Here is an 11,250-nt window from a genome sequence, read left to right on the forward strand (position 1 = left end):
CGGCCACAGTCCTGCGCATGCAATGAGCAGGTGAATAGCCTCCCCTCAGTGTGAGTTTGTTGGCGTTTCAGAAGATCCCGTTTGCTTAAAAGTTTTCTCACAGTCAGAACAATTAAATGATATCTGATCAGTAAGAAGAAGTTTGTGTGTCAGGAGGTAGGATGACTGAATGAATCCCTTCCCACAGATCGAGCAGGCGAATGGCTTCTTCCCAGTGTGTGTGTTGGTGCAACAGTAAATCTTTCCTGCTTTTTAAAGCACTTCTCACAGTCAGCACATTCAAACGGCCTCTGATCAGAGTGGACCTGATGGTAGGTCCGGAGGTTGGATAAAGCGTTAAATCCCTTTCCACAATCCAGACAGGTGAATGGCCTCTCACCAGTGTGAACATGCTGGTGTGTGTAGAGGCTGGATGACTGAGTAAATCTCTTCCAACAAACAGAGCAGGTGAATGGCCTCTCCCCAGTGTGACTGCGTCGATGAGTTTCCATTTCAGATAGATAATTGAATCCCTTCCCACAGTCCCCACAGTTTCTCTGTGGTGCTGGTGTTCTTCTGTCTATCCAGGTTGGACGATGGGTTGAAGACTCGTCTACACACAGCCTGAGTACGCTCTCTTCCTGATGTGAAACCTGGTCCACACACACAGCCTGAGTACGGTCACTTCCTGATGTAAATGGTGCAATATGTTTTCAGACTCTGTGACTGGTTAAAGCTCTTTGCAGTCAGTACGCTGGAATAATCACTCTGTATGTGCCTCAGCGCCTTTCCAGTCGCACAGATGTTTGCGATCTTTTCTCTCATTTCTCAACATTTCTCCTTCCACATTGAAAGGCCGATGATTTTCAACTCCTGATGAATCGATAGACTGTTAGGACTTGACATAATGTTTGGTTTGAATTTCCCATCTGCAATCCTTATATTCTGTAAAAGAATTACTTAGATTCTACAATGCACACACAGTTTGTCCAACTGTTCTGCTGATTATACTCGGCACACATCTCCTTCCATCCCATCCATCTCATCTCAGCCTGTCAGTTGATCTTTCCATTCCCTTTTCTCATGTGCTTGTCCCATTCCCTTTTGGAAACATCCCAGCACTTTCCTCAACTCCTTCCCTGGTAACAAAGTTGCACATTCTAATCCAGTGAATAAAGAAATGTGTCCATATCTCCCTCTTGGATTTATTAATACCTCATTATTAGTATTTATGACGCAGTTTATAATAATAATCTTTATTATTGTCACAAGTAGGCTTATGCAATGAAGTTACTGTGAAAAGTCCCAAATTGCTACACTCCTACGCCTGTTCAGGTACACTGAGGGAGAATTCAGAATGTCCAAGTCACTGAACAAGCACATCTTTCGGGACTTGTGGGAGGAAACCAGAGCACTCGGAGGAAACCCACACCCACATGGTGAGAACGTGCAGACTTCACACAAACAGTGGCCTCAGCAGGAATTGAACCTGGGTGCCTGGCGCTGTGAAAGCGGCAAATCCCGCACCACTGTGCTACCGTCCATCCATGTTTATTCCTGGCTCCCAGTTTTCGACTCCTTTACAAGTGGCAGTCTAAACCCCACCTCTCCCCTGCCCAACCATTTTAAAGCTTTGTATTGGGTAATGACTGAGTTACTTGATTTCTCAAGAAAATAAGGCTCAATCTGTTTAATTTTTGGCCGAAAGCTGTAATCTCTGTTTGCAAAAATCATCACTATGTATCCAGGTTAGAAATTAAGGAGACAAACCTTCCTTTGTGTTGGCACGTGCGCCTGCGCGGTTGCTTCTTTTCTGAACAGGCACCCCGAGAGTCCCGGCCCTCATTCAGTGATTAGTTGGAGGACCAGCCACTCCTGTTCGGTCCTCCAACCAATCCCCTTCTCCTATTTTTCCCGAGCTGCCGTCAATCATTGCCCGGGCATTGTGAGGTGTCAGGTGAGAGGTCAGTGTCGGGGGGCGGGGTTTACAAATCCCGAGTGCGCTCCAGAGCCGAATGTGAAACAATGTTATTATTGATCAATCAGCGAGTCAGCCTGAGCCTGTGGCCTCTCTCACCATCTGTAATCGTCACAATGCCCAATTGATTGACGTCAGTAAGAAGTCTTACAACACCAGGTTAAAGTCCAACAGGTTTGTTTCAAACACGAGCTTTCGGAGCACGGCTCCTTCTTCAGGTGAATGGGAGGTGAATCTCCCATTCACCTGAAGAAGGAGCCGTGCTCCGAAAGCTCGTGTTTGAAACAAACCTGTTGGACTTTAACCTGGTGTTGTAAGACTTCTTACTGTGCTCACCCCAGTCCAACGCCGGCATCTCCACATCATGGCTACAATTGATTGACGGCAGCTCCGGACCAATAGCAAGAAGAGGGGCGGGTCTGAAGGACCGACTGGGAGCAGCTGGTCCTTCAACCAATCGGAGTGAATGAGGGGCGGGGCCCGCTGTGATTGAAGCATGCGCAGTGTGGATAATGGCGATCGAGAAGGGCTGTGTTTTCAGATCCGGAATTGGTAACAGGCATTTAACAATATGGAGGGAGCGAGAGATTGCGGTAGTGGGTGGAAACGTTGTGTAAAACTGTTGTAAGCCGCAAACCTCGGAAAACTTTACGGGACCCAGTTTGTACCGAGCGGAACTGCAGCTCCTCATGCTCGGCTCAGCTTTACGGCCGCCATCTTTGTTGGCTGTGCAGCAGGGCGCATGCGTGTTTCTCATCTTTGTCGGGGCGATGTTTCAATGAGTGGGAGGGGCTTGTTCCCCATTGTTCAAAATGGAGACAACTTGTCCATCAAACTGGATTAGTCTTTGAGTCCCAATGTCTTATTGATGATGCAAAGCGGTGGCAGAGATGGAAAAGGAAGCCAATCCTGCTCTCCGCATTTCACTCTTATTATTAGACATTCTGTCCCATGTGTCCAAAGCTCTTTTAATTGATTGAATTTGATTTATTGTCACATTTACCGAAGTACAGTCAAAAGTATTTTTTTGTGGCCGAGGGAACGTACACAGTACGTACATAGTAGACACAAGAATAATCAACAGGGAACATTGACAAATGGTACATCGACAAACAGTGAGTGATTGGCCAAACAAAGCAAATACATAAGCAAGAGCAGCATAGGGTATCAGGAATAGTGTTACAAGGAACAGATCAGTCCGAGGGGGGAGTTGTTGAGGAATCTTGTAGCTGTTGGGAAGAAGCTGTTCCTATATCTGGATGTGCGGGTCTTCAGACTTCTGTACCTTCTGCCTGATGGAAGGGTCTAGACGAAGGCAATGCCTGGGTGGGAAGGGTCTCTGATAATGCTGTCTGCCTTCCTGAGGCAACGAGAGGTGTATACAGAATCATTGTATGGGTGGCAAGTTTGTGCGATGTGTTGGGCTGAGTTCACCACAGTCTGCAATTTCTTGCGATCTTTGACTGAGCAGTTGCCATACCAGGCTGTGATGCAGCTGGACAGGATGCTCTCTATCGCACATCTGTAGAAGTTTGTGAGAGTCAATGCAGAGAAGCCAAATTGCCTTAGCTTCCGCAGGAAGTAGAGACGTTGTTGGGCTTTCTTGACTGTTGCATCAACGTGAATGGACCAGGACAGACTGTTGGTGATGGTGACCTCCAGGAACTTAAAGCTATCGAGCATCTCCACTTTGGAGCCTTGATGTAGATAGGAGTGTGTGTTGTGCTGTGCTTCCTGAAGTTGATGATCAGTTCCTTGGTCTTTCCAGCATTTGGGGAGAGGTTGTTTTCGGTACATCATGCAACCGAGTGATTTATCTCCCTCCTGTAGTCTGATTTGTTGTTGTTTGAGATGCGGCCCACCACAGTCGTATGATCTGCAAACTTCGGTGGAGTTGGAGTTGAATCTTGCCACACAGTCATGGGTGTATAAGGAGTACAGTAGAGGACTGATCACACATCCTTGCGGGGCTCCGGTGTTGAGGACTATGGTGGAGGAGGTGCTGTTGCCTATCCTGACAGATTGTGGTCCGTTGGTGAAGAAGTCGAGGCTCCAGCTGCACAGGGAATGGTCAAGTCCAAGATTGCGGACTTTGATTATTAGTCTTGTTGGGATAATGGTGTTGAAGCTCTGCGGCTCCTTTTACAGGGAATTAGAAGTGGAGGATTTGCACACAGCAAACTAACCAGGAGAAATGTTTATCTTTCCTGAATTTCATTTCTGGACTGACAGTGATGCCTTTGTAAACTTCTTTCACGGGGGCTTAGAAAGGGATTCGCAGACAGGAAACTCAAAACCAATCCTCACATCAAATTCTGACAGCACCATTCGGGTTACCGGGACCTGGAGATTATCGACCTTTGTGTGTAAGCATTGAGTTCAGATCATTACCACATCTCCCTTGTAGATCTTGCTCAAAATCTTAAATCTGTGTCCGATAATCCTTTTATACTCTACTGATGGGAACAGATTTCTTTATCTTTTGCCGGTTTGCTGTTGTCATTTCCGATGCCTGGGTCGATGCCGGGTGGTCCGTCCAGATTTTACTCCATTTTTGTTCTTGTAGTGGTTGAATCAGCTTGGACCAGTCCATTTAGGATCCAGTACACAATTTGCCCCAAGAATCAATTGATGTGTATCCAGGTCTGGGATGGATCCCAACAATTTATTTACAAATGACACATCGTCCCAGTTAGGGGCTTAGCCATTCTTCAGCACCCAAAGACCCACTGACCACCTCATATCTCCCATTAGTGTCCGCAATGATCCCAGTGACTGAAAGAGGGGCCGGTTAATTGATTAGAATTGCAGCACCTCAAACCCTTCGTCAAAGCCCGAGTGAAACACTTGGCTCCCCGCTCCGCAGTCCGGTCTGATCTCTAACCCTTAGTCAAAGCCCGAGTGAAACACTTGGCTCACCGCTCCGCAGTCTGGTCTGATCTCTAACCCTTAGTCAAAGCCCGAGTGAAACACTTGGCTCCCCGCTCCGCAGTCCGGTCTGATCTCTAACCCTTAGTCAAAGCCCAAGTGAAACACTTGGCTCCCCGCTCCGCAGTCCGGTCTGATCTCTAACCCGCAAGTGACTCTCCTGCAAGAACATCACACCAGCATTTCAATTCTTTAGGTGAGCAAAAACCCTCCACCTCTTCACTGGTCCAAATAATCTGCTAATGCTCCAGGTGACCAGCTGAATCAGGGGTCTGCCACCCCCCCCCCCCCCCCCCCCCCCAGTATCGGGTATTTTTCAGTCACATTGATCATGAAAATCTTTTCCTGCAGAAAGACCAGACAAACATTTTTCTGAAATAAAAGCAAATTTCTGCGGATGCTGGAATCTGAAACAAAAGAAAAAATGCTGGAAAATCTCAGCAGGTCAGACAGCATCTGTAGGGAGAGAAAAGAGCTAACGTTTCGAGTCCGATGACTCTTGTCAAAGCTCAAACATTTCTCTTTCCACATTCACGGGCCAATGATATTCAGCTCCTGATGAATGGAGTGACTCTGTTAAATCTTGATGTGAAGTTTGATTTGAGTTTCCATCTGTAAATCCTCCCCTTGTAATATCCTGTAAAAGGATTTGATAAAAGTCATCACTAGGGGCTCAGTGGTTAGCCGAGAACCCGGCTTTGATCCCGGTTCTGGGTCACTGTCTGTATGGAGTTTGCACATTCTCCCCATGACTGCGTGGGTCTCACCCCTCACAATCCAAAAAGATGTGCAGGGTAGGTGCATTGGCCACGCTAAAATTACTCTTTAATTGGGGAAAAAAAAGAATTGGGTACTCTAAATTTATGTTTTTTGTAATTAAAAAAATAAAAGTCATCACTATCAGTACACAATAGAAACTCTGAACAGACAATTCTAGTTTCTCTGGAACATTTTTTCCCCGTCTCTCACAATTTCCCTGCGCTGAAATCCAAACCCATCTCACCATTTCTTTCCTCCACTCCCAGTTTTCTCCCTCCCTCTCCTCTGCCTGGGTTCAGTTCTCCAGCTCCTGTCTGCAGACTGACAATAGAATCAATGGGTCTTATTGGGGGTTTGGGGCCTCCAGCGGGTGTTTTGTGAATCCTCCCTGCCCACCTGCCAGTGTTTCCTTCCTTCCCACAGATCAGAGTCCTCATTGATGATTTAAGCCCAACCTGGAACCACTCTAAATTGGCCCTTAATTGGGGGAAATAAAAATTCCATGAAGATTCGCGGCTTCACAAAGTGGTTCCAACTCCTCACACCCATCTTCTTAACACAGGCATTGTCAAAGTCAGGGGCGCGACCTGTGTGTGGGTCACGGGCAGGTGTCGGGAGGGGCGCGGAGCCGTCAGTCACGGCGCTCCCGATCACAAAAGCAGCCGGCTTTTAATAATACCGGCTTCAAGCAGCCTTCAAAATGGCCACGAACATATTTTTAAAAATGCGGCCGCACTGCGCATGTGTGCCTGCTCATCGGTGCGCGTGCTCAAGAGTTTTGCGCATGCGCAGTGCGGCCACATTTTCTGAAATCTAGTCGCAGCCTTTTTGAAGGCCGCAGCAGCCGGCATTGTTAAAAGCCGGCTGCAAAATGTTCGGGGGGAATGATGTGATTGCTTGCTTTCTGAACTTTGAAGTCTCTTACTCCAAGAATGGTGAGAGATCCAACGATGGTTTCACCACAGCTGTAACTTCAACAAAGAGATGTCAACGTTTTTAATCTTAATTTTTAAACATTCCAAAACAAAGTGCCTGCAGGTCGTATTTGGAAGCTTTATCAATTAATTGATTGATTTTTAAGTGTCTTTTTATTTTTTTACATTTTTAATTGTAATGTTTCGGTGAAATGTGGTGAACATCCAATTTGTAGAGGATGTAAACATTTTTTTCTGTTAAACTTTATCAAATAAACCCCCTCCCCCTGAACTTGTAAAAAAAAATCCGGCTGTTGCCCGCGAATTTGTGCAATCGGAGTCGCAGAAGATTTTTTAAAAAAATGTCTGTAATCTTCCTGCCTGAAGGGAGGCAGAGAGCAGGTCACACCCCCTGAACATTGACATCACGTGCTTTGGGCGCGATTGCGATTCCTCCATGTTGTCAGCAGCAAACAAGATAAGAGGAAATAGTGGGTCACGAAGGTCAGCCGGCTTCGGCTGCGAAGGTCGGCCGGTGTAGGTCACGAAGATCGGCCGGGTTGGATCCCGAAGGTTGGCCGGTTGTAAAAATGGGTCCCCGGAAAAAAGTTTGAACAATATTGCCTTAACAGGTTGATACATTTATTTGACTGACGAAAAGTATGGTGCTGAGCACTGCTGCTTCACGGCACCAAGGACCCGAGTTCGATCCCGGCCCCGGGTCACTGTCCGTGTGGAGTTTGCACATTCTCCGTGTTTCTGCATGGCTCTCAGCTCCACAACCCAAAGATGTACAGGGCAGACAGGTTCGTCACGCTAAATTGCACCTTAATTACTGTAAATTTATTTCAAAAAAGTTCACTAAGTTCCTAATGTTCACAATTAAAGGGATGGGTTCCCCAGGAGATGGCTGACATTTAAGGATGATTAAATTAATAATGGACAGAGATATGTCTTGTGTTGTTACATGGTACTGATTGGATATAATATTTACAGTTTGTAATAAAGTAAATGTATTATTATTTCTTGTCTTGTAATACAAGACTGTAGCTACGTTATAGATTTCCAGTCATCTTTGCTCCGATTCTAATCTCTGTGTCCTGGTCAGGAAGCAGTGAGCTAAGCTTGGATCTGTCAATCAATATGAATCAGCACCTTCAGGAGAATAGGGAGGGTGAATATTAGATACAGCAGAGTGAGAATGGAGGGAGAGTGTGTGGAATGGAGATTTACAGCTTTTGGAGAACGAGAGAGGAACTCGAATTGTCAGCTCTGAATTTCTATCCTGTACTGACCGCTGACTTTTGTAAATTGTTTTTAAAGGATATTGGAAGAGGAGGAATTATTGGCAGAAATCTTAAACATCACGTCTCGATGTGACAAACTCACTCGATTCCTTCTGATCTGAATATCATCGGCGAGAAGGAGAAATGTTTGTCCGATCTGTCGGCTTCAAAAGATTTTAAACGTGAGTGTGACTGGAAAAGCACCAAGACCCACACAACACACCCGAGTGAGAGAGTTCCAGTGAACTGACTGTGGAAAGAGCTTAAACCAGTTACACAGCCTGAAAAAACATCACACCATTCACAGTGAGGAGACACAGTGCACACGTTCTGTGTGTAGATAAGGCTTCCACTGATTGTCCAACCTGGAGAGACACGAGGAGACCCAAAACATGGAAAAACCATGGAATTGTGGGGACTCTGGGAAGGGATACAGAGTCCCATCACAGCTGGAGACTCATCGACGCAGTCACATTGGGGATAGGCCGTTCACCTGCTCTCAGTGTGGGCAGGGATTCACTCGGTTATCCAGCCTGCAGAGACATCAACAAATTCACAATGGGGAGAGACTATTCACCTGCTCCATGTGTGGGAAGGGATTCACTCAGTTATCCAGTCTGCAGACGCACCAGCGAGTTCACACATGCGAGAGGCCGTTCACCTGCTCTCAGTGTGGGAAGGGATTCATTGATTCATCCACCCTGCGCAGACATCAGCGAGTGCACACTGGGGAAAGGCCATTCATCTGCTCTCAGTGTGGGAAGGGATTCATTAATTCATTCAACCTGTGGAAACATCAGCAAATTCACACTGGGGAGAGACAGTTCACCTGCCGTCAGTGTGGGAAGGGATTCACGCAATTATCCACCCTGCAGAGACATCAGAGAGTTCACGCTGGGGAGAGGCCATTCACCTGCTCTCAGTGTGGGAAGGGATTCATTGATTCATCCACCTTGCTGAGACATCAGCGAATTCACAGTGGGGAGAGGCCATTCACCTGCTCTCATTGTGGGAAGGGATTCATTGATTCATCCAGCCTGCTGAGACATCAGCGAGTTCACACTGGGGAGAGTCCGTTCACCTGCTCTCAGTGTGGGAAGGGATTCACTCAGTTATCCAGTCTGCAGACACACCAGCGAGTTCACACTGGGGAGAGGCCATTCACCTGCTCTCAGTGTGGAAAGGGATTCACTCAGTTATCCAGTCTGCAGACACACAAGCTAGTTCACACTGGGGAGAAGCCATTCACCTGCTCTCAGTGTGGGAAGGGATTCACACAGTTAACCAACCTGCGGACACACCAACGAGTTCACACTGGGCAGAGGCCATTCACCTGCCCTCAGTGTGGGAAGAGATTCATTAATTCATTCAACCTGTGGAAACATCAGCAAATTCACACTGGGGAGAGACAGTTCACCTGCCGTCAGTGTGGGAAGGGATTCACGCAGTTGTCCATCCTGCAGAGACATCAGAGAGTTCACGCTGTGGAGACGCCATTCACCTGCTCTCAATGTGGGAATGGATTCATTGATTCATCCACCTTGCTGAGACATCAGCGAATTCACACTGGGGAGAGGCCATTCACCTGCTCTCAATGTGGGAATGGATTCATTGATTCATCCACCTTGCTGAGACATCAGCGAATTCACACTGGGGAGAGACAGTTCGCCTGCTCTCATTGTGGGAAGGGATTCACACAGTTAACCAACCTACAGACACACCAACGAGTTCACACTGGGGAGAGGCCATTCACCTGCCCTCAGTGTGGGAAGGGATTCATTAATTCATCCAACCTGCGGAGACACCAGCAAGTTCACACTGGGGAGAGGCCATTCACCTCTTAGTGTGGGAAGGGATTACATAGATAATAGGAGCAGGAAGAGACCATTTTGCCCTTGGCACTTGCTCTGCCATTCATTATGATCATGGTTTATCAGCCAACTCAAGAGCTAATCCCACTTTCCGTCCATATCCTTTGATTCCCTTAATCCTAAATGCTATATCTAACTGCTTCCTGAAAACATACAATGTATTGGCCTCAACTATTTCCTGTGGAAAAAATTCCACAGACTCACCACACTCTGGTTGAAGATGTTTCTCCTCATCTCTGTCCTAAATGGTCTACCCCGTATCCTCAGACTGTGACCTCTGGTTCCCACCATCGGGAAAATCTTTCCTGCATCTACCCTGTTAAGTCCTGTTAGAATATTATACGTTTCTATGAGATCCCCCATTCTTCTGAACTCCAGCAAATACAATCCTAACTGATTCAATCTCTCATACGTCAGTCCCACCATCCCAGGAATCAGTCTGGTAAACCTTCGCTGCACTCCCTCTAGAGCAAGAACATCCTTCCTCAGACAAGGAGACCAAAACTGCTCTCAATATTCCCGGTATGGCCTCGCCAAGGCCCTTTAGATTGCAGCAAGATATCCCTGCTCCTGTACTCTAATCTGCTCGCAATGAAGGCTAGCATACCATTTGCCTTCTTTGCCGCCTGCTGGAGCTGCATGCTTACCTTCAGTGACGTGTACGAGGATACCCAGGTCTTGTTGCACATTCCCCTCCTAATCTATGGCTGTTCAGATAATTGTCTGCCTTCTCATTTTGTTACCTCATCAAAATAGTTAATATATAGGGTGGCACAGTGGTTGGCACTGCTGTCTCACGGCACTGAGGACCAGTGTTCAATCCTGCCCTGGGTCACAGTCTGTGTGGAGACAAATTCTCCCTGTGTCTCCATGGGCCTCACCTCCATAACCCAAAGATGTGCAGGGTAGGTGAATTGGCCACACTAAATTGCCCCTTAATTAGAAAAAATGAATTGGGTACTTTCAATTTAAAAAAAATCATTAATATATCTTGTGAATATCTGGGGTCTGAGCACCGATCCCTGTGGTACCCCACTATTCACTGCCTGCTCATTTGGAAAAGACCATTAATCCCTACTCTTTGTTTCCTGTCTGCCAACCAGTTTTTTATCCATCTCAATACAGTACTCCTGATCCCATGTGCTTTTATTTTACACACTAATATCTTATGCGGGACTTTGGTCAAAAGCCATCTGAAAGTCCAAATATACCATATCCACTGGCTGCCCCTCATTAACTCTACCAGTTATACCCTCGAAGAATTCCAGTAGATTTGTCAAACATGATTTTCCCTTCATCAATCCATGCTGACTCTGTCTGATCCTGCCACTGGTTTCTCAGTGCTTTGCTATAAAATTTTTGATAATGAATTCTAGATATTTCCCCACTGCCTATGCCTGACTTACTGGTCTATAATTCCCTGTTTTCTCTCTATCTCCCTTTTAAAATAGTGGAATTATCTAAGGCACCCTCCAATCTGCAGAAATTGTTCCCAGAGTCTATAGAATCCGGGAAGATGACCACCAATGTTATTT

General features: G+C 46.5%; 1 protein-coding gene across 1 annotated transcript; it reads left to right on the top strand.

The window, feature by feature from the left end:
- Window positions 1-8,650: 8,650 nt before the first annotated feature.
- Window positions 8,651-9,935, top strand: LOC119960612 (gastrula zinc finger protein XlCGF8.2DB-like; the record flags this gene model as incomplete). Its single annotated transcript, XM_038788256.1, has 1 exon — window positions 8,651-9,935. A coding segment is annotated over one exon (1,038 nt), but the record flags the coding sequence as incomplete, so codon positions are not given.
- Window positions 9,936-11,250: the final 1,315 nt, after the last annotated feature.

The sequence above is a fragment of the Scyliorhinus canicula genome, unplaced genomic scaffold, assembly GCF_902713615.1.
Source record: "Scyliorhinus canicula unplaced genomic scaffold, sScyCan1.1, whole genome shotgun sequence".
In the NCBI taxonomy this organism is placed as follows: domain Eukaryota; kingdom Metazoa; phylum Chordata; class Chondrichthyes; order Carcharhiniformes; family Scyliorhinidae; genus Scyliorhinus; species Scyliorhinus canicula.